General features: G+C 41.0%; 1 protein-coding gene across 2 annotated transcripts in view; it reads left to right on the top strand.

The window, feature by feature from the left end:
• Positions 1-1670: 1670 nt before the first annotated feature.
• plekhg5b (pleckstrin homology domain containing, family G (with RhoGef domain) member 5b) overlaps positions 1671-26631 on the top strand; it is a 29453-nt gene continuing 4492 nt past the window's right edge. The window contains exons 1-13 of one of the 2 annotated variants that reach the window (XM_053318468.1): positions 1671-1912; positions 2331-2422; positions 2516-2652; positions 5695-5861; positions 18676-18867; positions 20100-20270; positions 22634-22729; positions 22965-23165; positions 24009-24119; positions 24277-24426; positions 25073-25210; positions 25665-25784; positions 25953-26082. In XM_053318468.1, coding sequence (XP_053174443.1) covers positions 1871-1912; positions 2331-2422; positions 2516-2652; positions 5695-5861; positions 18676-18867; positions 20100-20270; positions 22634-22729; positions 22965-23165; positions 24009-24119; positions 24277-24426; positions 25073-25210; positions 25665-25784; positions 25953-26082 — 1747 coding nt within the window. In that variant the 5' untranslated portion in view covers positions 1671-1870. Of the gene's footprint in view, positions 1913-2330; positions 2423-2515; positions 2653-5694; positions 5862-16105; positions 16677-18675; positions 18868-20099; positions 20271-22633; positions 22730-22964; positions 23166-24008; positions 24120-24276; positions 24427-25072; positions 25211-25664; positions 25785-25952; positions 26083-26631 lie in introns of those variants that run through there. The other variant, XM_053318469.1, reaches the window with a different exon arrangement.

The raw sequence follows: 26631 nt of genomic DNA, 5'->3' as shown, positions 1-26631 counted from the left end.
TTGTATTATGTAAGATTAAACCGGTCCCAGTTCAGCACAGGAGGTGAAACACTGACTTTACGTCAATTAGTTGTCATCCAACAGAAGGGGACAGATGGTGGGAGTCACCAAACCTCAGGAATGCCCGCGGCGGCCTCTGCGGTCATTTAATTGTGGCAGAAACAATAGTGAGGCAGGAGGCTGTTTATTCCAAATGTGTGTGACTGTTTTACCCTTTTCACTTCAGCCCCAGCTTTTAAAATGTTTGTGTGTTTTATTGCAGGGACTCGGGGGACTTGGCAGTTTATGTTGTTCTGACTTTCTCTCGTCCTCTTGTCTCTGGTTTCTGTGTCCAGGTTTGCCACCACCCAGACTGCCAAGACCTGAATACCAAAAGCCCCCTTCACCTGTGTGAGTCATGTGACTCACGCTGCCATTCAGAGCACACAGACAACATGCACTTTGACCGGCACCCCCGATTTGACTTACAACCTCAAGGTTTGTCTTTGTGTTGTTTCTTTATGTGGTATTTCCTCTCTGACAGTGATGTCATTCACATTGCCTCATCGCAGGATTTCACTGTGTAAATATGAGAACACTGAGCTTTTATTGTCTAAATAAGGCAGAAAATGTTTGTTGTGAAATTCTGAGTTTATTTAATGTTTATATGTTCAAATCTACAATAAGAGTTAAACTCTCACTGTGACTGATATTAAAGGGATGGTTCATCCAAATTACAAAAAACCTTAATTTTCTTACTTAATTGATGATTTAATTTCACTTCAATTACTCAACTTTACATTACATCATTATTTTAGCCTATTTCTTGAATCAGTAGCGAGTAACATCTCTGTCCTGCTAATGTCAGTAGTTCATTTTAACGTTTTTCAGGACAGTTGAATAAATTTTAGGGTTTATTTGTTTTCTCTGTAAAGTCGACTCACAACAACCTGCACCAATACTTTTCTGGCTCAGTCCCTTTTTATCACAGATGTATCTGCGTAACTAACAAGCTATGTAGGACGATGATGTCTGCTGTCTACAGAGTCTCTGATTAGTCAACTTTCTCAAACAGCCGTCACAGACTTATCTAGATAAATGAACAGATCACAGATGTGGGTGGCAGTTCAGAGATCTGGAACCGGACTGGTGCTAACTCGCCACATATTAGATTCTCTGGCTCGGGCCTTGAGATTTGATCCATCCCTGAGATTTCTGCTTCCTCTTTTCAGCACAATAGAAGCAAATTAAATATCATCTGGTGACTTTGGTTAAACTTAAAACCTCACAGTGAACTGTTGTCATTGGAACCAAAGATACAGTCCTGATGAAATCTATGAAAACTGACACTGATTATGCAAAATGTCCAGTAAGAGTACAATAATACCTAAAATCCTGGATTGCAACATTAGATAATATGGTGAAAATGAACATGTTCCTTTTTAATTTCTCTGAACTATGTCTTTAAAAAAACTGGACGATTTTAAAAGTCCACCTTCAGCTTGAGCCAACAGCTTTGTTTTTTTAACCCTCAGCCTCCATCCTGGCTCGGAACGTGTCCACGCGCTCCTGTCCCCCGCGCACCAGCCCCCCCTCCGACCTGGAGGAAGAGGATGAGGGGAGCAATGACCGCGGGTCGGTAACCCTCCGTTACATCACACTAGCCTGTCAGCAGAGTCTTTTTCCTTTCCTTTCATATCACTGCCATGAAATGTGTGTCTGCTGGCGTTGGTTTGGATTGTTTCTTTTAAAGTCTCGATGGTGCCGTTAAACGGGCAGTTTCTCACATGTTTTCAGGAAGGGGGGGGCGGGGGGGCTGGTGTATAAACTGCATGATAACGGCTCCTAATGTGTGTATAACTGTTTTTGCAGGGAGCGTAAAACAGGGGGGATGAAGTTGGTGAAAAAGAAGCCACGGAGACGACACACTGATGTAAGTAATCGTACAGACACATTCAAGCTGCAGTGTGCAAAAAAAAAATCCCCCTCCAGAGATCAACTTTATGTCACTTCCTGTTGGGAATTCACTGCAGCTTTTACATTTGAGGGGGGGGAGGGAAATATATTAGTTTTGTTGTGACGCAGAGTTAGTTTTATGCTACAGATATAAGAGTTGTGCAGTATGATGATGATGATGATGATGATGATGTAACATTAAGGTATCTCCGAGCCGAGCCAGGCAGTGTAGTGAGAAGCAGCCCCCCTGTGGATCTGCTGAGAGCTCACATACAGCTCGAGGCCCAGGGGCCGGGGGGGCCAGCCAGCAGGGGCCGCAGCCCCACCTGTGTCAACTAACAGTGTGTGTGTGTGTGTGTGTGTCTACCCCCTTGCCCCCCCTCCTCCTCTTGCAGGACCCCAGTAAGGAGTGCTTCAGCCTTAAGTTTGATCTCAGCGTGGATATCAACACAGAAATCGTACCTGCTATGAAAAAGAAGACCCTGAGGTAAGAGGAGACCACGTAGGATATATTACAAGAGTTTCATGTGATACAATAATTAACTTGTTCTTGTTCTTGTTCTTGGTGATGTGTTTTCAGAGAGGTTTTAGGGCCAGTGTTTGAAAGGAACGGCATCGAGCTTTCCCGCGTCGACCTGTTCCTGGATCAGTCCAACACGCCGCTGTCACTCAACTTCGAGGCTTATCGTTTTGGAGGACACTACCTCAAAGTTAAAGGTAAAAAAAAAACTCCACATTTCAGCAGTGTATCACGTCCAGGTTACACTATCCTCTGTCTTGAGTCATTGCATCGAGGTTTTGCACTAGCACAACGATGTATTTTAAGCTCTTCCTGTATAGACGCACAAAAAATAAGAGCATCAGGTAATAAATTTAAACAAATAGCTGTTGCATCTGATTTATCTCCAGGCTGACTATACTGCTGCAGACAGAAGCTCATTTGAGATTTTAGGGTGTAAAATCTCGCGGCGCTGATTTATCAGACGTCGATTGAGGGGGAGAGAGAGAGAGAGAGAGAGAGAGAGACGAGCGAGGATGAAACAGTGAGACATCGTTAGACATAGAAAACACATCAGGGACAGAAATAAAGAGCAAAACATCAAAAGATTCATAGTTCAGTTATTTCACAGAAGCTCTCCCTTCAGCATAAAAATACATTTTACCTTTTTTGTTTCCCTCAGACCTTTAGTGGCTTGTGGTAACTTGATGATTTAAACAGCCAATACTTATTAAGCAAGCCATTTATATATATATTTTTTTTAATGTGTAAGCAGCAATAATGACGTCAAAGGAGTTCAAAGTTTTACCAAAACGTCGCCCACATTTATTTCCAATCCCTCATTTAATCGCTGATCTTTTTAGTTGAGCAGACATCGTCAGGCTGTGTTGTAACTGATATTTCCTCACATTCAGCCTTCTTCTGGGAGGATAAATACATGTTAGCAGTGCTAAAAGTGTCTCTTCTCAGCTAATATTCCACATTCAGCAGCAGAAAAAGTGAGTTTTTTCTTTTGAGAGCTCGCTGGCTTTCCAGACATGTGAAGCACATGTCAAAACACCCTGGTATCAAATCTTCCATTGCACCACTTTATGCAAATCAGATAAACTGAAACTGGACTCAGTAAAAACTAAAACTGAAAACTATGTTGAAGAATCATTGTGATGCAGAAATGTTGCACCCATGACTCTTAAGTTGCAGCAGGCTTGGTAAATATACCCCAGTTTTGTTTAGTCTGTAGTCTTACATATCTTCTTTGGATCAAATAAATGGAGACAGTCTATCAACACAGAGTTATATCAGTTAAAAAATTATTGATATTGGACTTGGATGTCTTTTTTTGTGTGTTTTTGATTTATTTTTTTATGCATGCAGCGTCAGTACTTATCTACCAAACTGATTATTTTACTTTTGATTATTAGAAAATGACTAATACTGCTGGTGGCACTTATTTGTACTTTTATTGTGGAAGGACCTTTTATTGTGGAAGGACTATAGGCAGAAAATGACGCCATAAACATGTAAAAATCTATTATAATAGCACCATAAAAGCACACACTCAAGATGCAGCTTGCTTCATTGACCTTAAGAAGCCGTTAAGTCTTGCACTTTTTAGTCATGGTGTGTCGTAGACGTCATCCTATTCTTATCTGTGTAGCCTTTATAACAATGACGGAGCAGGACAGATGCTGTAGGCCAGTTTCCTCTCACACCCGTTGTCTCTGACTACAAGGAAAAGGGAGTGGACTGCATCCTTTAAAAAGGAATCAGCGCTACGAGGGAAAAGGTTACTAATTTTCTCTAGAAGCGCTGTTAAGATTGCTGTGAATCAACAAGCATGTAGCAACCAGCATGTACCAGAATGACTCGGCTTGATTTCCTTCATTTTTGTTCTTCTTAGTAGAAACGAGGGACTTTGAGGGACTTTGGATTGCGTTGTTGTTGAAATCTCTGCGGTGCATGCAGTCACTCATATTGGTTTCCTGGATCAAAGTCACATTTAAAGGACCAGTATGTAAGATTTAGTGGCATCTAGTGGTGAGATTGCAGATTAAGGTTGCAATGAAATGACTACACCTCTCTTCCCCTTCCAAGCATGTAAGCTGCAAAACCCGTGAAAAATGCAAGTTTTGGGGCTACTGTTGAAATATAATGGTGATGCAACAACATGATGGACTCCCTGTGTAGATATAAAGAGCATCATCATGAATGACTCGGCTTGATTTCCTTCATTTTTGTGGAAACGAGGGACTTTGAGGGACTTTGGATTGCGTTGTTGAAATCTCTGCGGTGCATGCAGTCACACTTGTTGGTTTGCTGGATCACATTTAAAGGACCAGTGTGTAAGATTTAGTGGCATCTAGTGGTGAGATTGGAGATTAAGGTTGCAATGAAATGACTCTCTTCCCTTTACATGCATGTAGGAGAATTTATGGTGGCTGCAAAACCCGTGAAAAATGTGAATTTTGGGCTACTGTTGAAATATAATGGTGGTGCAACATGATGGACTCCCTGTGTAGATATAAAGAGCTCATGCAAAGCTAATGAAAACATGATTCTTATTTTCAGGGGGATTATACACTACTTATAAAATATTATATTCCATTTCTGCAAAGTCCTGCAAAGTTTTTTTTTGTTGCTAGATGCGACTATAATTCTGCACACTGGTCCTTTTTTAAAGCCTGTCGTAAAAGAGATCCAATGCCATGACTAATTGCTATTCTTTTGAAATTGTCGCCTCCTGACTGCAGTGTGGAGTTACATGTGGTCTGTAACGTAGAGGTCAAGAGCAAACAGTCCCACAGCTGTTTAGTCACGTGGCTAAAGACTTAAAATCATCGCTCTGTTTTATTCTATATTATAATATACTCTATATAATCTCTATTTGTGCTCTAATAATGTGTAGAAGTGCCAGTTTGCCTTGCTTCTTGTTGTTGTTGGTGTTATCCTTTGTGGTAGTTTTACAGGAGCATGTTAAAACACTTCAGTTAAAGGAAAAAACAATGATAGTTTGGGTGTGGTGCTCAGTTTGAAATGACTCAAAATAAAAAAGAAATGAATGAGCTGAAAAGAAAACACTTAAAGTCATCCTATATATTCTTACACACCTTTTAACCACTCTGGATACCTTTTAACTACAGTGGCTTCCTCTGCAGGCTGAATATAAATATTGATGATGTGAGAGCTGTTAATATTTCATCTTTACAGGATTTCTCAACCTCTCTTTTTCTTTTTTTTTCTTTTTTTGGTTCTTCCTTTAGCTCGGCCAGGTGATGAGCTGAAGGTGGAGCAAGGCGTGAAGGACTTTCGGTCGCTCAGCCTCCCCAACATGAAGCCCTCCAGCGGTCAGAGCCCTTACATCCTCACTCCGGGCAGCGAGAGGGTTGAACACGGCTCTCTGGGACGCAAGGAAAGCATCGATCTGCTGGTGAGTTCAATCTGCAAGGTCGAACTCGGAACTGGACGGCGGTGTCATTTTCATTTCAGCTGTTACAGTATATTTCATGCGAGGCTGCAGAAAACTTCTTCTTCTCAGACTCATCAAAACCAAAATACACCCCACTCGCCGCACACACAAACACAGACACACCCTGTGACTATTACTGCTGTTGCCACGCCCTTCACCCAGTTTTTCCATAACTTCACCTCCTCTTCCTCCCCTCCCAGCTCTTACACTATCTCATGGTAATCCCATCATGACCTCATCGTATTGCATTACCTTTATCGGCCCGGCAGAACCCTGGGAATGTATTTCTGGATTTCCGCTTCAGTCGACCGCCAGCAGCGTGTTGTGTGGCTTTTGTGTTCACACTCATGTATGCGCATGCCAGCCCAGCCTGTGCTCTGTGCCGGCGGATTGAAACCTTGAATCCCATTTAATGATGAGTTTGCTCAGGAACACTCTGTGCCAGTCCAGCACTTCCTGCAACGACAGGAAGCGTTTTGTTTTGTTACTGATGAGAGACGCTGAGAGGCTGACTGAGGACTGTTAGGATCTTGATCCAACTTGGCTGCCAAACTAGGAGCTTTAGAAATAGCGCAGACCGGGGAATAATTTATTTGCACTATAATTACACCCCTAAGTAACACAATGACAGAAAGCAAGACTATTTTGGTCATGAGTTTCATACACTTCCAGTCATAAAACATAAAAATATATATATAAAAAGCAAAATCTTATCAAATGGAGGTCTGTGGTCTAATCTGTGACCATAGAAAAAGTCTAAAAAACACTAATTTAGTCTGTGTGAGCTGCCAAGGGACTGCAGATGACAATTAACTGTAAGCCACAGTACATAAGATAATAACATTTAAGTTTAATGCTCTACATACAAATGAAATGAATAAATCAGAAAAAGAAACAGGCTTAGTAGGTTTACACATGCAATGAATTTGGTGTTGTGGTGCATAGAAGTCCAAAAATAGCATATAAAGAGAAAAATACCACTACCACATAATAATAGGTCATATATAGGTCATATAATATAGATTAAAATGTGTAATATCTTAGATATAGTAGAAAATATCTATGAAATTGTAAAAGATACCTGAAAATGTAAAAGTTAACAGTCTAAAAACATTATAAACTAAAGTAAATGTAATGTGCAAATGTAAAATTATAAACAATTGTGTTAAAATAATGCGCTACTGCTCAATTAAATTAATATAAGTGTCATAAAATAGTGAAAAATGCCTTTCACAAGTTTCCAAAACCAAAAAAACGAAATCTTTAAAATTGACTGTTAGCTAAGCCTCGCTCCCTGTTGCTAGGATACTAAGTTTCCTGCTCTTGTCCGACTCATGGCAGATTTAGCACTCATATTTTTCAAAGAAGAAGTCCTTTATTTCAGACACAAGAAGAAAGCAAAAGCCAATTATCGTGTCTCACAGTTAAACAGCAGCTAAAATGAAATGACTATCTCTGTCATTTAGCTGTAGCTAGCTAGCAGGCTAATTAAACTAACGTTATCTCCACGTGTTGGTTTTAAAAAAAACTCTGTCTTCTGCTGACTCTGTTAAACGCTTCCAGCTGTTTCATTTAAAAAACATGAATCCTGTAAATCATTCTTAGTGTTCACAGCATGTCACTCAGGATTTACTTGTGACTACTAGCTGCTAGCTTTTTTTGACGAGCCTCCAACAAGTGACTGGTTGCTATAAAACCCCCTGGAGCAAAGTCTAGACCCACTAACAGGTGAGTCTGATTGTGTGTACATGTGCATCACAGTGTAAAAACTCAAACCAGTCCTGATGTCATCGTCGCTCTGGGCAAAAAAAAAAACAGGTAGAGGCTCGGTTGAAGCGTTTTTTACTGCCATCTGTGGCGCTAAGTCATGCAGGTTAGTCATCAGCCGCACGGCAGCAGAGACATAAACACTGGAGGTTGCTGAGGAAAGCAGTTTTAGTCATTCAGCGTCTGCCCTCATGTTTCTGAGCTTTATTTGTTAATCCCATCAAACTACTGACAGTGTAATTCCTGTCAAGACATTTTTTAGGGGAAATAATTCCCAATGTGCCCGCATTCATTGCAAGTACTGACTTATATCCGGGGTTTATTTTATTGACTGTGAATGAGGGAAGTGTCTAATGTCAGTGAGTGATGATAATGAAACTCTCATGCATTCCTCTGGGGGGCATTAATGTGCTTTCTGATGGTCTGATGAATATCTGGTGGAAAACATGAAGCACTTAACTGTCAGTAGCTTCATGGACATTTCTTTAGAACTGAAAGTGTCCAATATCAACATTTAGGGGCTTTTTTATTTAAAGTCTTTTATGATGTTAAACATATTGCCAACTTGGCTTCTTAAACTGATGAGTCTTTGCCACCAAATAGACCAAATAAATTAAAAGTATTCGGTTACTTTCGCCCTCAAATTTCCCCCATTTTCTCCGCCTGCGCTGCGTGAAAGCTGTTTGGAGAGACTGATTCATGAACTTGGACCCCTCTTCTCGCCACAGAAGCCGAGTTCACTGAAGTCTATTGATACTTTTTTGTCTTTTAACAGACTCAACAACGAGAAACCCCTCTTTTTTGAGAGATCTGTTCTTTTGGGTGCAGGCCCATGTTTTATGAAAGCAGCTCGGAGGACAAAAGCTCTACTTTGGACATGGTGGGCACCGAGCGCGGGTTTCTTTTGAGTTTCTATGACAGCGGCGTTGGCACTCCTGATAAAACGCATGCGTGCTTGCTTTTTATAGAACTGAGGCTCAAAACAAAAAAACAAAAAAAAGATGTTTTAGATATTTGCCTAGTGACCGGATTCATGGCTTGGCACCGCGGCGACTTGTGCCAGGCCTTCAGAAGGAAAAAGCAGCCAAGTCCTGTTTTGTCTGTGCAGAGTTACTCTTTTGTTTGAATGGAGGGGGGTGTTTCAACTTTATTATTGCATGCATGTTATATTTTATAGTAGCTGGCAACGCTGTGATAGGCTGCAGAGAGCTTTGATGATCTGGATTGATTATTTTACGACGGGGGGGAACCTCAGCCAAGCGATGTTATTGGTTGAGGACGCATTCCAACCCCGCTGATAGTTCCCATAAAGCACTGCTGCCCGCCTGTGCTTTGTACTTATTGCACTTATCAGCAAATAATGCATCTTTTATAATATCAGCTGTATATCAAACCACCCTTGATACTGACCTCAATAAGTTTGAATTCTAACCTGCAGCGTGAGATGGAAAAAAACTGCACATTTATAACATCAAACAACTTATTAAAAGTAGGTTTAGATAGATAGATAGATAGATAGATAGATAGATAGATAGATAGATAGATAGATAGATAGATAGATAGATAGATAGATATACTTTATTGATCCCAAGCTGGGAAATTACAGTGCAGCAGCAGCATTACACACAATGACAGTAACTTTAATATATAGTATAAGAATATAAAGAACAAACTATACATAAGAAAATAGCAAAATAGCAAATAAAATAAAATAAAATGTAATGTACAAAAGTATATACAACTAATTGGCAGTGTTGATTTTACTGCAAAGTGACTATAAGTTATGAGTCAGAGTTTTTTATCTGTTATTATACAGTGTGATGGCATGTGGCAGGAAAGATATGAAGTTTAAGCCTGTCTGGTAAATCCTGGTGTGGCTGCAGGTTTAATATTACTCACTGTCTCATATTTAACTTAACAAAACTGAAACTTTTTATCATAGGAGCAGCGTGGATCCCCTTCTATATATACTTTTGAAGTAGCTATGAGTCATTATAACCTGTTTAATCCCCAGTTCCTGCTCAGGATGCAATGTGGTTGTCAGTTTTATTCCTGCAAGCTCATTCAAAGATTTTACACTTACAGTATTTCGGCAGTTTCTATGAAACAGTTACAGTACAGTTGGCATTTGCTCATCTTTTCTTTTCATTAGAATTGAAACTGTAAGTTTTACAGCAGTCGTAAAGATAACTAACCCCCTATGTGACCTTTATGATTGCCTGTAAGCATGTACAGTACGCTGATCCTCGCTCTCTTGTCTTTTATATAACCCACACCCATCAGTTGCCATAGCACAGTAAGTTTAAACAGTGAGGTGGCAGGCCGACGCTGCCCGTCTGTCACGCTTCACCGGCCGCATGTGAATCGAGCTAAATCCATAAAATCCACGTTACCGGGTGAAGTCTGTTCTCTTACAGTAACATTGTTTGATCCGGAGATTACAAATAACAATGATTAGGATCACATTACAGTGTGCAGTTGGATGGTTTTAGCTTTCCCAGGGAGTTAATGTCAGGTAATAGATCCTCCATATGTGCCACGATGCACTGTTTATACTCAATACTGAAATGTGTCTTTAACGTAGCGCGTTTAAAACTTGAATTCACTGAAAACTGGCATCAAATTTCTTTCTTACTTTATTCTCTGATTGGATTAGAGCTGGAAAAATTAGCCAATAATTTGATTAGTTAAACAGAAAATGAGCCGCTTGTGTCATTTTTCAACCCCCAAAATTCCCAAATATTATCTCATCCCGGCTTCTTAATAAGATTAGCTTCTTTTCTCTGTTTTATATCTTTGTAAACTGGAATATATTTAAGTTTTGGAAGATATTTCTTGAATTGCGATGGACCAAATTAATCAATTAATTGAGAAAATATTATTATTATTATTATTAATATATTTATATTATTTTATTTTATTTATTTTTATTTTTTTATTTATTTTATTCTTTTAAATTTTATTTTATTCTATTTTATTTTTTTATTTTATTTTATTTATTTTATTTTTTTATTTTATTGTATCTCCTGAAATATTTCTGTTGGACTTAATGGAAATGAAAACAATAATTTGATCGCAAAAAAAAAAAATAGTTAAGAACATAATGATGAAATCAGTTGATAATGAAAATAATAATTAGTTGCAGCCCTAGCTCTAATAGTTCCCAATCAATACTGTAAACAAGCTGAGACTCCTGGCTTTGCCCTCGGGCATGGAAGAAAAGTTTGTTATGTAAGAGACAGTGGAGGTAGATAGGATTGTTTCATAATAGACAAAGAGTCAGTTGCTGGCGGGGAAAATACTGGAGCTCATGAAAGTCCCAAAGTAAAAGCCTCCAGGCCTGAAGTCGCCATGACGACGTAGAAAGCTTCACAGTAAAAGGAGTGACGAGTGTCAAGTCTTCTTACTGAACCCAAAATCCAACCACACATATATTTAACAGAGGGAGATTAAAAAGAAAGGACAGAAGGAAGCTAGGAGGAAGGAAGGAAAGAAGGGAGGTAATGGGGAGGAAAGGAAGAGACAAGGAGGGAGGAAGGAACGTAAGGAAGGAAAGAAGAAGGAGGAAGGAGGGACAGAAGGAAGGAAGAAAAGGGGGTTGGAGGAAGGAGTGAGGAAGAACAGATGAAAGGAAGAACGGATGGACGGAAGGAAGGAAAAAAGGACAGAGGAAAGAAGGAAAGTAATGGGGAGGAAAGAAAGAGACCAGGAGGAAGGAAGGAAGGAAGGAAAGAAAGGAGGAGGGAAGGAGGAAAGAAGGACAAAGGAAAGAAGGATGGTAATGGGGAGGAAAGAAAGAGACAAGGAGGAAGGAAGGAAGGAAAGAAAGGAGGAGGGAAGGAGGAAGGAAGGAAAGAAGGACAGAGGAAAGAAGGAAGGTAATGGGGAGGAAAGAAAGAGACAAGGAGGAAGGAGGAAGTAAGGACAGAAAGAAGGAAGGAAGGGAGGGAGGAGGGAAGGAGGAAGGAAGGAAGAAACGGGGGTTGGAGGAAGGAAAGAAGGAGTGAGGAAGAACAGATGAAAGGACAGATGGATGGACGGAAGGAAGGGAGGAAGGAAAGAAAGAAGGACAGAGGAAAGAAGGAAGGTAATGGGGAGGAAAGAAAGAGACAAGGAGGGAGCAGGGAAGGAGGATGGAAGGACAGAAGGAAGGAAGGGAAGAAGGAAGGAAGGACAGAAGGAAGGAAGGGAGGAAAGAAGGAACAGTCAAAACAGACGTGGGGTCAATTTGACCCGGGAGGACGACAGGAAGGTTAAATGTTTTTATATTCATGTAGCTGACGATGAACTCAGTGTGCTTTTGTTTTGGCGGGGAGGAAGACGTTTAACAGACACGATTGTATTTAATTCCTATTTTTCACACCGTGTCATAAAGTCTTCACCGCTTGCATTACACAAACCGTCGGATGCTAATTAGCTTCCTTTCAATTCAACATCCACTACTTCTGTCTCACTATCTGACTTGTCTTGATAGCTCACAATGGGGGGCAATGGGGGGGCAATGGGGGGCAATTGTCACCGATCACAGAGTCACACTTTGAATGACAATGGGGTTTGAATCAGCAGCGGTCACACGGGGGTCTCTTCACCCTCCTTCACCCGCTTTGAGATCTGAAGATTTGTCAAGAGAGAGCTCAACAGTCGAGTCAATAAACTTCAATTCAGCTTCTGAGCTGTGAGTTGAAGTGCTCTGTGAAACAGTACAGTGTGTTAACAGAGCGAGAAGTATCAGCCGTGAGGTCGATAAGAGCTTTAGTGTAAATATTAGACTTATGTTTGATTCCACTCCTTCTTCACGTCAGCCGCTAGTTTGTATAAGAAGAGCTGATTGAACTGTTTTTCATTAGGGATTAATCTGCTGGTTATTTTCTTGATTAATGGATTTAAAAAAAAAAAAAAAATTTGAGTTTTTTGATGCAGAATGACAGAAAATGGAGCAAAATGTTGATTACTGTTTGTTCCAAAAGCTGAAAGAGTCCATAACCCTGAAATATTGAGTTTACTATCATAGAAACTGAAGAAATATTCATATTTTAGGAGCTTGAATCAGGGAATTTAGACTTTTTCTGTCTTAAAAACTGACTTAGCAAAATAGTTATTATAATTAATTTAATAGTCGGCAACTAATAGATTAATTAACAAATGATCGCAGCTCTACTTGCAAATTTTAATATGTGGATTGTGAAATAACATTAATTTATACCATAAAACAACATACAATTTAGACTTTTTCTGTCTTAAAAATGCACTCCAAATGCTCAATCAATTAGCAAAATAGTGATTATAATTAATTTGATAGTTGGCAACTAAGAGATTAATTAACAAATCATAGAAACTGAACATATATTCACATTTTAGAAGCTAGTATCAGGGAATTTAGACTTTTTCTGTCTTAAAAATGCTTAAAAAAGCTCTACTTGAAAATTTGATTTATTATGTGGATTGTGAAATAATAATAATAATTTATACCACAAAACAACATACATTATGCTTTTTATGACTCATATTTTATAATATATTTCCATTTATTTCTTCATCACAATTCCTACTGCTGATAATATGACTGCTGGACTATTTCTAGGTCCTGCTTATTGAAAATTAACCTTTAATATTATTATAATTTCTAATTTCCGTCCAGTCTGTTTATGTGTTTGTGTGTTTGTGTGTTTGTGTGTTTATGTGTTTGTGTGTTTGTGTGTTTGTGTGTTTGTGTGAAGCACTAATTGCCTCACGTGTTTTCATATCTAACCTTTAGTCTCTTTATTATAACCGTATCAGATATTAGGAGCCTGTTTGTTTCTTACTTCCACGTATAGTTGTGGGAGGAGCCGAGGGTGTGTGTGTGTGCGTGCTAGTGAAGTGTGTGTGTGTGTGTGTGTTCTTCCCTTAATGCCTTAAGGTGGAGATTACTGCAGGGTTGAACCCACACCTTTATGACTGTAATGTGTGACCGTTGGCCTGCAGCAGTAGTGTGTATCTGCAGGATCTGGTAGACAGTCAGGCAGACGCTGGAGGGAAAGTAGCTGCGATGCTTCTCTCTCAGCACTCTTGTCCTGATCGTGACTCCTTGCAAATGGATTCCCTCTGACTTCTTCTTCTTTTCTTTGTTGGATTAACTTCATCACTTTGTTTACTCAGCTTTTTATTTTTATTTTGAGGTTTTTATTTAGAGGGGGAATTTTCTTTTTTCTTTTTTTCTATTTTTTTTTTTCTTTCTTTTGGAGAAAATGGTGCGACTCGGTCGACTTACATCCTGGCACAGCTGGGACCTGCTGCATGTGGACTCAGATATTCCTGAGTCACCTCCTTCAGATACCAGCCCAAAGCCGCCTGACTGTCAGGTGAGAGAGGTTTGCTGACTAGTCTGTCGATGATGATGATGATGATGATGATGATGATGATGATATAGTCTCATTTCCCTTAGCTTCCTCATATACAGAAACACTTCTTTTCCTTTTGTTTTCAATGATCTCATCTCCTACAGTCCAAGAGTCAGAGGTCTTCCGAGGTTTCTTTCCGTACTTGTGTTTGTGTATTTGGGGAAGTGTGATGATGATGACCGGAGGGGGAAAGGAGGAGGGGGGGGGGAGGGGGGTGACGGATGGACGAAGGAGGTCAAGTAAGAGGAGCATTGTTTTGACAACTCTCATCTGTCACCTCAGGCTGAAAGCTTCTGTTTCACTTCTGCGCTGCTCCGTCAGGCCTCGGGTTTATTGGAAATCAAGGAGAGTGAGCTTTAAAATCTCAACGCAGCGGTTTGTTGACCACTTCAGAGGGAGGAGGGCTTTCCCTTAGTTTCTATTTCCTGGTTGAGCACGCGTGATTCTGTGTGTGTGTGTGACCGTGTTGGAGTGTGTCCAGACTTGCAGGAAGGTCACGCTGTTTTTCCCATCGTTAATCAACCCACCTGATCAAGGGGAGCTGTTATCAGTCCACTAACATAAAGGCAGTAGCAGGGAGCAAAGAGAGAAGAGGGGAGGGGAGGGGAGGGGTGGAGGTGGAGGTGGAGGTGGAGGTGAGGTGGGGTGAATTGAGGGGGGGGGTGGGTGTGATGCTTGTGCTGCTTTCTTTGTCCACCACTTATTTTAATACAATCCTGCCCCCATTTAAAGATTTTCTTCTTTTCCAGGCCAAGGTTAATACCACAAAACCGCCATGATAAGATAAGGCAGTGAACAAGGCTTGATATTATTAACTCGACCGCTATTCCCCAAACAACCCACCCCCCCACCCCCCCTACCATTAGACCCGCCGCACAGGTCTTAGCACTCAAAGCAGACGGCTGTGTAACAAAGAGAGAGAGCTCAGGATGTTGCTGCCCTCTGTCCAGGCTGACAGGTTTACACAGGAGGCACGGAGGGGGGTGGGGGGTGGGGGGGGACCTTGTAAACATAATTAGTTAGGCCGATGTGACGAACAGAGACTCTGTGTTTACTGTTCGGGTATATTTGCTTAAGCTCATGTAAATAATGTCGGTGTTATTACCCACGGAAATGTCCCCCAACTCCAAAAAACTGTGTTATTCTCATTATCGATTTCATCTGTTAGAATAGTTTTTCAATTAACTGTTTAGTCTGTGAAATGCCCCCCCCCCCAAAAAAAAAAAATAGTGCTAGATGGCGTCTTTAGATTTGTTAGGCTCAAAAGTCAAATATATTTATTTTACACATACAGACATAAACTCTGCAAATCTTCATGTTTAAAAAAAAAAAAGCTGGAATTAAACAACGGAGAGATTCATCGATAATCACACTCCAATGTTTCTGGCTCTGGAAAGTTCTGAGACGTGACCGCTGCTCCAGGAGGGGAGGAGGTGTGAGCTTCGGGGCTTATCTGCTGGCATAAGCAGCTGGTGAAATGTGCTGAAACAAGCAAGTAAACAAAGGGAATTTCCCGTTTGGTCATTATCGGGGCATTTCTTTTTCCTTATTTTGGGCTGGCATGGCATTGTTCAAAGGTCTGCAGCTAAACAACAAAGACAAGGGAGGGTGAAAGGGGGAAGTTGAAGAAAGCATAATATAAAAGACGAGACTTCCAAGTAAAAGTAATGGAGGAAGGCCTTTCTGTTTATTTACAGTCTGTCTGTTATTTTCTTGGGTTTTTTCGCTCAGGTAATTCTGTGGAATGAAAGAGAATTTTTGCATTAGTCACAAGAATGATAGTGAAAGGTCAAAAAGATAAAAAAATGTTCATATCAAAAGGAAATCTGTTTTCCTGAGCAGCCTCTTGAGACTTGACCGTAAAAGCATTTTGGCTCCACAAGCACCAGGATGTGTGTTTGAACCAGGGAGCCCCCCTACAAGCTGTCACCCTGACTCCGCCTCCAAATATTCAGATCACCCTCCTCTTTTTTCTATCTCTCTCTGGCTCTCTCTCTCTCTCTCTCCCTCTCTCTCTCTTTTTTCTCTTCCCTTCTTGTGGGCTGCAGCCCTGCCTCCTTTTTCCTGCCCCACACAATGAGGCAGGATCCTCCTGGTTGCTATGACTTCAGGCCAGTGTCTGTATGAAATGCAAGCAGGCTGCCGCTCCTCAGTGAGAAGGTTTCACCGCTGACTGTTTGGACAGCGAGGACCGGACGGGGTTCAAAGAGAAACTGCGGTCGGTCACGGCTGGACACGGCGGCCAGACCAGACGCCTCTTTTGGTGAGGGGACCCGGATCCTGTCAGCTGGAACGGGACGTTTTTCAAGACTTAAAAAAAGAAAAAGAAGAAGAAGAAGAAGAGTCAAGCCACCAGTCTCTCGATTTTGGAATAACCTGAGCGTTGTCACAGTCGTCGTCCCTCGGCTACTCGGACTGACTCTGGCATCTGTGTCTCTGTAACTGTGGACGGCGAGGGCGGCTTGGATGTGCCTGTTTCACGGTGGATGTGGACAGAGAGAGGAAGAGGAGGAGGAGGCTTGAAGTTGAGAGAGAGCAGCAGCTGGCTCCAGAATGGGCTGCGATCCATGAATCCAATTGGAGGATTAGGATGGTTTTTGTTACTTTTGACATGCCTCTGGCTTCAATGGTGAGCACTGTTACTGTGGTGGGAAACTGCTGGGAGCTTCTGTCCCTGTGTTGCTTATAATTACTTCCTGTCCTGGTTCTCGTCTTTTGAGCGACCGGTTTGTTGTTCAAGTGATTTTTTTAAAGACATTCAAGATGCTTGTCTGTACAGTTTATTCAAGTTTGACAGGACGGGTTTGTGTGTGTGTGTGTGTTGTGTGTGTGTGTGTGTGTGTGTGTGTGTGATCTATCAGAGCTGCAGATAATGAGTCTATAAACAGTGAAAAGCTCCTTCGTCAAATAAGGTGATGTCATGAAATCGTTGCTTGTCCGAAATCCCAAAGAAATTCAATACGCTGTGTCTCGCTGTAAGAAAAAGACAGGCGGCTTATTCTCCCGTCTGAGAAGCTGAAACTTAAATAATGAATCAGCTTTCTTAGTTTGTTAGTTTGCTCCAGTCTCACATTTTTCTATCTAACTTAACCGGGTTCAAGTCTTTTCCTTGCTCGTGTGCTGTCAGTAGCAAAGCGTCCAGACTTTCCCTGTTTGTCCGTGAACACTTCCTAACACCTGCGTCCTTGACCAGTTGGCCCACATATTCCCTCCTTAAATGGGTCCAGGCTCGTTTCCCTTCTCACTGAAGCCACTCTTAAATTTGTCCCATTTCCCAATCCCCCCTCCCTCCCTCTCTGTCTCTCTTTGGCTCTCTAGTTTTTTGTTTTAAAGCCAACATATCTATTTGCTGTTACATCATACTGTCCTGGTTGGCAATCATTTATAAAACACAAAAAGAAAGATAAAGTGACTGAAGCTGTTTAAAAAACCTTGCAGGACCCCCCAGTCTGATCCACTATCTCGTTATGTAATTGTATAGCTTGCCTTTTTTACTTTAACTCAAGTGGCTCCACACAGATTTGGGGATGTTTTTACCTTAAATGGGAGCTGGTGTAATGCAGAACAATGCGACCAGAGCATAATATTTACATTTCACGTTCTACAGTACGAGCCACAAACTAGACTTTATTTCTATATATGTATATAGTTTTTATAAATCTGTATCAGTGAAGTTAATGAAAGAGCTTTTCTTCCAATAGTGCTAAAGTTTTTTTTTTTTTGTTTATGCAGTTTGACCCTATTGATTCGAAGCTTGACTGATACCCAACAGCCTATCAGCTTTGTACTGGCATTGTGTGTGTGTGTGTGTGTGTGTGTGTGTGTGTGTGTGTGTGTGTGTGTGTGCGCGTGTGTTTGTTTGGAGGGGGGTGGGGGGTGAGAGGGGGTGAGAGGGGGGTCACTAAAAGAATTTGGTTGGAATGGTCGGTCAGTTTCAGCAACAGTGTCAGTGTCCAGGAATGTAAGTTCCTTGTCACTGTGTTTGAAGGGAGGGTGGTGGGTAGTAGGGGGGGTATTTGGGAGGGGGGGGGGCTCCAACAGCCTCCCCACCAGGCAGATCCCTCACCACTGTCACTCCAACAGCTAAAAAACAACTGCTTCCTCAGATACAGAGGTGGCCCCTTGTTTGTTTGCTTTGTTGGCGCTCGTAAAGTGGACAGAAGAGAGATTGCCTGAGTGAGGGTCCGCTGCAGGGTCTGCTGACAGGGTAACAATGGGAGGGGAGGTGAGGTGATGGTGTTCGGGGTCGGGGGGGGGGGACAACAATGGTGAGCTCAGGCCGTCTGTCCTTATGGAACAACCTCCCGCCCGTTCCTTGTGATGTAATGTAGTGTTCACGGCGAGGAAGTGGCAGTCCTTCCCTCTCCTGTTTGTGTCTGGCCATTAGGATCGCTTTAACGGTCCTGCTGATGTCATCCCTCGTTCAGAAATCCCCTCTGATTTCCTGTTTATCCTGTTTCTGTATATTTCTCTCTTTCCTTCATTGTCTTTTTCCATCCGTCTGACTGCCAACTCCATCCTCCAAAGATGACAATAACCAGCTCGTGCTCGTGCCAGCCTGTCTCCTCCTTTCGTTTTCTGTTTACTTGTTCTCTCAACCGTCTCTCTTCTTCTTCGTGTCTTCGCAGGGTCAGGCTCGACGGAGGAAGAACATGACAGAGTTCCTCGGAGAAACGAATATTCCGACCCCGGATGCTCTGGGACAGATCGGTGGCTCTTTGCCCAGCGTTGGAGCTGGGCCTGACAGCTGGAAGAACCGCGCTGCCAGCCGCTTCAGTGGCTTCTTCAGCTCAAACGCGGGAGGAGGCGCCTTCGGAAAGGTAACGATAATAATAATAATAATAATAGGTGATAACAGGAAATCTGTGTTAGTGGGCAGTGGCTGTTTTTTTAAAGCAGAAGTCAGACACTTTGTAAAAACTGTCGGGGGTAGGCTTGTTGCCCAGACTTGTCTCTAGATTAAAAAAATATTTAAAAACAAACAAAACAGTAGCAAGCAGCAGTGGGAGGAGGTCGGAAGGCCGTATCCCCCCGAGCACAGTGAGGTCATTTCCCTCTCCTGACTTGTGTGTTCACATACTTTCCTAACAGCTCTGGAAACAAATAGGTGGAGGAAAAACCTGATGTGTGCTCACCTTTTTTTTTTTTTTCTTGATCTTAAGTCAATTTAAATTTAAAAAAAAAAAGCTTCACGTCTGAATCAGAACCAGCTAATTCTTTTTTAACAATCAATAATCAACTTTTACTCTATTGATTCGAACACACACACACACACACACACGCTCCCTTTGTGTTTCCCCTCGTGAGGTCACATCCTGCACAGTAGCAGATGTCAAATGGAGACAGTATCTGTCAGTCACCTGTCAGTGCAGCGCTCATCTCTATTCACCTCCCACCCCCACACACCCACCCCTCCCGTGGCCCCCGTTAACCCCTCCAGGGCCAGAGATCCTCCATCACTCGGACTCGGACCTTTTGCACTCTCCACATTTGACGGGTTAAACGACTGCCCGTCCCCCTCCTGTCATGTTTACTCAGATAAATGTTCCTCTCTACTTGTTTTAACTCCTAAATTTGATGTGCAGCTCCTCCCGTGTGACTGAGCTATTATTAATGAACATAGATGAGTACTTTGTCTCAAGGTTTCTTGAAGCAGAAAGCACCGGTTCACCTTCCTCCTCCTCCTCCTCCTCCTCCACCTCCTTCATGTGCAACCCTCACCCCCGATCTCCCCCCGATCTCCCCTCCCCTGCCTTCTATTGTTAAAGTGCTCTCAATGCACAGAGCTCATTTTCATAACTACATAAGACCTGCCAGACAGAATAAAGGCCTGAACAGCAGCTACTGTTGGATTTAAGAATTAAGGCGCCACTAGAAACAGGATTTATATGCTAATGCGTGGACTCATCGTTAGTTACAGTTTGAATTAAACAATAAACTGTCACAGAAAGGACAGAAACGGACGGTTGCTTTCTCATTTTTTCTTGTCTCGCTGTCACGCTGTTAACCTTGTTGGAGCTAATTAGGCTTGTTTTGAAAATCCTTATCGCAGGAGGTGGACCGTCTGGAGCAGCTCCAGAGCAAACTGCACTCCTACTCCATGTTCGGGCTGCCCAAGGTGCCGCGGCAGCTCTCCTTCCACCAGGACTCCTGGGAGGAGGAGGAGGAGGAGACCAACCTCTTTCTGGAGGACAGTTGGCAGATGCTACTGGACAACTCAGAGGTGCGGCTCACACACACTAATAACACACACACACACACACACACTGATAACACACACACAAAGTTTAATATACAATAAAATGAAAGGAAAAGAATTAAGACAAAATAAGAATTATGCTATTTGATGTATGAGTCTTTAAATATTCAACATATGAATATATTACTGGATATAAGTACTGCATGTATGAATGGTGAATTAGGATAAAAAGCAAGTTATTCAATAAATAAAAAGAAAAATAATTTTTAATAAAGAATAAATAAATAAATACAACTTATAGACTATATGAGAGTTACCCTGTATTAAAAAAAGCACAAAAAACCCATATTGTTAATTTTTTATTTGGACCCTCCCCATTTATACCTAAAAAAATAAAAAAATAAAAACAAACTGCAATACACTCAAAAGTACATGACGGTATTGAATCAACTGGACTCACCATTAATAACTAAAAAAAGCAAACCTTAACATTTAGTCATAATAAGTTGATCAGTTGATTCATCCTTTTGATTATTTTGTTTTACATCTTTAAAATGTATAATTTCTTAATTTGATTTTCCATTTTATAATTTAATATAATATCATTTTACTATTATTTCTGTGATTTATTGTATTGTAGGTTTATTTAAGGGGAGTTTTTTCTTTATATGAATTAAAGGTCTAAGAATAGATTTGGGCTCTATTGAACTTCAATAATACTTTTCATTCTTTTAGCATTTAATCTACAAAGGAATTTTTTTATGTGTATTTAAAATGAGATTAAAAAATTATCTCTCAAAAAAAAAAAAAACCCCACTCCACATGTCTGTTCCTCTTCCCTCCCCTAATCATTTTCATACAGTCCCCTTATCAAAGTACACATTGATAAAAAACAATATTCACAAATTTTCTTACCTGTGTGTACTTACATCCTGTTTCCCCTCGCCGTGTGATCGCCTCTCTCACTTCCTTATCGTTTATCTTCGTCACACTTGCACTGATGCGTGTTTTCCCAGAATGATGCTTACAGTACAGAGCTCGTTATTGTTTGGTGCTCCGTATCTGTACCTGTGCAAACGATAACACCCCCCACCCCCCCACCCCCCGTCGCCCCATCGCCCACCACCACCACTACCGCTGCGGCTAGCCTCCACCTGTTAATGTTTAAATGACTAATCAGGACAGACAGACAGACAGCGTCACATGATTGCTCAGCTACTTTACCACCGTCCCTTGGACCCGTACATTCACCCCTGATGCTGCTGATGTTGCATAATCCATATTACTGACTGGCAGTTTTTTTTTTTTCTGTGGTTGCTAAGCAATCAAGGTGATTTTTATACGAGCGACAGGAATGTACTGAATCATGATGTTAGCAGCTGTTGTGGTGATAATGTTTGAGGCGTGTTGCGTGTCTGTGTTTATACAAGTATGAGTACATGATAAGACTCATGGAACCGCTGATTGAAACGCCACACACATCCCTCTTTCATTCATCACTCGTCAGATTCTGTGAGAAGATAGACGCTGCAACATTTGTATGATTTCTTTATTGAATACTTGACTTTTATTTTAATAGCACAGTCATCAGACATTCAGACTAAGTGGAAAAAACACCCAGATATTGACAACAGATGAGGTGTTAGTGCTCTATAAATATATAAATATAAATGGAGGCACTAGTTTTGGTAATAGTTGCTATTAAAATACAGCATAATGAAGCTTTTGGAGGTGCGCAGGTGGTCGAGTGTTTAGAGCACATGCCATATACGCAGCCGACCCCGGTTCGAATCCCGATCGGAGGTCCTTTGCTGCATCTCACACCCGTCTCTCTCTCCCATGTTTCCTGTCGGTTTACTGATAAATAAAGGCGTCTATTCCAACAAAGTCTTTAAAAAAATAAAAAAATAAAGCTTTTGGAAATGCAATATAGCTAAAATGACTTTATTTATATGCAGATTTTTCTTGCAAGCAAATTAAATTTAGCTTAAAGTGGAGCAACTAGTGCTGCTATTATTCAATTAATCAATTAGTTTCTAACTGATTCATTTAAAATGTTCAAATTCTTTGGTTCCAGCCTCTTAAATATGAATATTTTCTGTTTTTTTTTTTTTTTTTGGTAAACGTCAAAAAAGTGTTGGTCCAGTTAAAACAAAACTTTCAGAGACGTCACCTCGTGCTTTGGGAAACACTTTTTCCAACATTTTCAGATATGGATTAATTGAGAAAAGCTGCAGCCTGAATATGACTTCAGTGTTTGATATGATGTCGTCTTTGTGTTTCATGTTATGTTGTCATGATTGCTGCAGTGTTGTAGCAGCTAAATCTGCACATTTAATAACATGATCTTTTTATGTGTGTGTGTGTGTGTGTGTGTGTGTGTGCAGACATTAACAAGGCGACAGTCCCACCAGCAGGAGGCAATATGGGAGCTGCTTCACACGGAGGCAACGTACATAAAAAAGCTCCGAGTCATCACTGATGTAAGTGTAAAGAGACCTCCTGTACTATACCTACACATCATAAAGATAACCTACAGTTAAAGCTCCGTCTGTGTGAGATAAACCGGCTTCTGTGCTGCAACACACAGACACACAATGGATGTCTTGTTAAGGTTTAAAAATAACCTTTATCACCATCCAGTACATTGTGTGCTCAGAAAAGAGTGAGTCATGTTTTAAACCTTTTTTTTTTTCTTTTTTTTCTTTTCTTTTCCAGCTGTTCCTGAGCGGGCTGCTGAACCTGCAGGAGAGCGGCCTGCTGACGGAGGTGGAGCCCAACAAGATGTTCAGTAACATCCAGGAGATCCTCTGTCTCCACACGGCTCTGTGGAACCAGGTCATGCTGCCCGTCCTGGAGAAGGCCAGGCAGGCTCGGGCCCTGCTCGACCCCACGGACCTCCACCACGGCTTCAGGACGGTCAGTTGTAGTTATGTTAGAAATATATTCCCACTCCACAGCTGCAAAATCTCCTTGCCCTACCCCCTCGGACCAAGCACCGAACTTAGGGGGACAGAGCCTTCCCCGCTGCCACCCCCCCACCCCCCCACCCTCTGGAGTTCACTCCCCAAACCCATCAGAGACTGTACAGACCCCCATACCTTCAAATCACTCCTAAAAACACACCTTTTTAAACTGGCTCTTAACCTGTAAACTGTTCTTTTATCCTCTTTTCATTTCATGTCTTTTTTAATCTTCCTGTTCTATATTTTAATTGTGTCCTTTGTGAAGCGTCTTTGAGCACTTGTAAAAGCTTGTTATAAGTAACATTTATTATTATAACTATAGACTTCAAAACACAGCTTAGTTTATGGCTTTGTTAGCATACTACCCAGGCTAATTAATCATTAATTTAATAAGCTCATTAATTCTAGTACTATAAGACCAAATCTACCTTCTGCTTTCCTCTTCTGTTACTGTATATATGAAGACCAAAGAGAATAAGAAAAATGACAGCTGAGATATATCAATTAGTCTGGTTCCCTTTATATATCATAACCTCTTATTTTACATTCATGAATCAGACATAAAAATGCAGATTAATAGCTTATATGACACATGATCTTCATACACGCCAGCACAGAATACTTCTCATTTTAAACTCGACTACTTCTTATCAACTAATTCCATAAAGTTGTCCGTCTTTTCATCCAGCACAGCGTTGAGTACAGACTAAGTCAGAAGTAAATATGTTTTTCTCCTCAGGTTGAAGTTCGTAATATCTCTGACGCACATCTTTTCTTTGTGTGTGTGTGTGTACAGTTTGGCTCCAGGTTCCAGCCGTACATCCGTTACTGCATGGAGGAGGAGGGCTGCATGGAGTACATGCGCACACTTCTCAGGGACAATGAGCTCTTCAGGACCTACGTCACGGTTAGTTTACCTCCTCTCTCTCTGTCTCACCTTAAAATGAATCCCAGATTACACACACACACACCCTGCCCTGACACACACACACACACACACACACTCCTTCTTACTTCTGACTCATGAAATGTTTGATTTCCTGTCTTTGTGCGTCTCGTTACAGTGGGGAGAGACCCATAAGCAGTGTAACCGTCTGAAGCTCGCCGACATGTTGGCTAAGCCTCACCAGAGACTGACCAAATATCCACTCCTGCTGAAGAGCGTTCTCAAGAAGACGGATGAGCTGTCAGTTCGCGACATTGTCAACAGCATGGTGAGGGAGTTTAAAAAATGCATTGAATCAATATATGAGCCATAGTTATAAATAAGTTATTGGTAAGGCTGCTCAATTAACGATTTAGGGGCCAAATGATCTCAAAACTAATAAAATCGAGGGGAAACGATTTTTAATAATATTGAAAGCACTCAGCACTCAAAGGTTTTATTTTGAAAAGCTTAGACGGAAGTCACAGGAAGCCGCCGCAGCTCTGTTAGTTTGACAGATGCTGAAACACACGGTGAAATGTTTTAACTGTAAATAAAGTTTCCAGTTTGAGTTTCCAGCCTGCGTCAGATAATGCTGTGTTTACTGACTAATGATTAAAAACCAGGAAGTGATGTGTGAACTATCGTCATGGTAACCTGCTCAGCTCTAATATCTCTGCACATTTAATATCTCTGCTGTGTGTTGCGTTAAGCGGCAGATAAAAGGCTGCTGCTGGGAGAGAAAATGAATTAAGCCGAATGGACACGAAATGCAGCATGTTTCTAAAATTTAAAAAAATCGTTTTAATAATCGTGATTTAAATTTTGACCCAAATTATCGTGATTATAATTTTTTCCATAATCGAGCAGCCCTAGTCTTTGGACACCTTTTGTTATGTGGTGTTAACGTGTGTTCTTCTTCTTCCTCCTCTAAGGTCGCCTCCGTCGAGGGCTTCATCAACAGCGTGGACTCCCAGATGCGACAGCGGCAGGAGCAACAGAAGCTGGCCACCATCTCCGCCCGCATCGACTCCTACGAGGCTGTAGAGGGCAGCAGCGATGAGGTGGAGAAGGTGAGGAAGATTTACGAGCCTCTGCTTTCATCTCAACTCTTTATAAACCTTTACACATTGTTCATATTCTAACTCATAATTAATCTCTGCACCAATTCACATCCATAAACTCTCCATTAGTCATTAATAATTGTTTGATTAATCCTTTATGAAGAGTTTATTCTATTTATTTATGGAGAAAAAAAGACATTTATAATCAGTTTGAATGCTGATATTTGAATTTTGTAATGAAAACAAGTCAAATTTGGACATTAGCTGCACAAAAATGTACAAAAGCATTTTATTTTTGTATATTTAGGGTCACATTAGTCAAAGTCCACCTAGTGTAAATGTGTATTGGGTGTTGAAATGTTGAAATGGGTCAGATTTGACTATGAACAGTATGTAAGGGTTAAAAAAAAATCCTCTGTAGTTTGCTCAGACTTGATGTTTTTTTATCTTCTTCCCCTTTCAGATCCTCAAAGAGTACAACCGCTTCGACCTTATGGCTCCCATGAGAGGAATATCACCTGAGGAGACTCGACAGCTGCACCTCGAGGGAGCGCTGAGGATGAAGGAGGGCAAAGACAGTCGGGTGAGTCTCGCTTAACGTGACTTTGTGTAAAATCACGAGTTCAAACCTAACTCTTTAACTTTTGCTTTGTCACATTTCACCTACAGCGGGTTTGAAGGTTTGAACTAATAAAACACTAAAAGGTTTATCTATCTATCAGTGCTGAAATGAGTTTATTTCCTCCTCCAGATGGACGTCTATTGCTTCTTGTTCACTGACCTGCTGCTAATTACCAAACCGGTGAAAAGAGAGAAAGTAAAAGTCATCCGACAGCCTCTCCTCGTTCACAACGTCGTCTGCAAAGAGCTCAAAGATCCTGGTGAGTCTTTTAACTTGCATCATGAACTTAGTCATGTTTTAATTAGTGACTAATGTGATATCTTCAAGCTATCAGTCAGTTTACACTAATGACACAAAAAACACTAAATCCTCACATTTGAGAAGCTGTAACTAGCAAACCTTTAACATATTTAGTTGATAAATGGACTTCTGAGTGAATATAAAGCAATAAATATGAGCTTAAATATCTACCTTCATCTTAAATCATGTAGAAATCAGAGTGCTGGACATTATAGTTGAGTTGATTTGAGTTGAATTTACTGCTATCATACTAATAATAACATTTAAAAAAGCACAAAGTAAAGCACGATGAACTTAGCCAAGTAGTTTTAATTAATGGCAAATGTGATATCTTCAAGCTATCAGTCATTATTTACACTAATGAAACAAAAAAACACAAAATCCTGCTGATACTATCAAACTTTTAACATTTTTTAGTTGATAAATGGACTTATGATCAACTACAAGAGTGAATATAAAGCAATAAATATCTACCTTCATCTTAAATCATGTAGAAATCAGAGTGCTG

Source organism: Scomber japonicus, chromosome 4 (genome assembly GCF_027409825.1).
Source record: "Scomber japonicus isolate fScoJap1 chromosome 4, fScoJap1.pri, whole genome shotgun sequence".
Lineage (NCBI taxonomy): Eukaryota > Metazoa > Chordata > Actinopteri > Scombriformes > Scombridae > Scomber > Scomber japonicus.
Note: the sequence above shows the minus strand (reverse complement) of the source record. Positions and strands in the feature narration are given on the sequence as shown.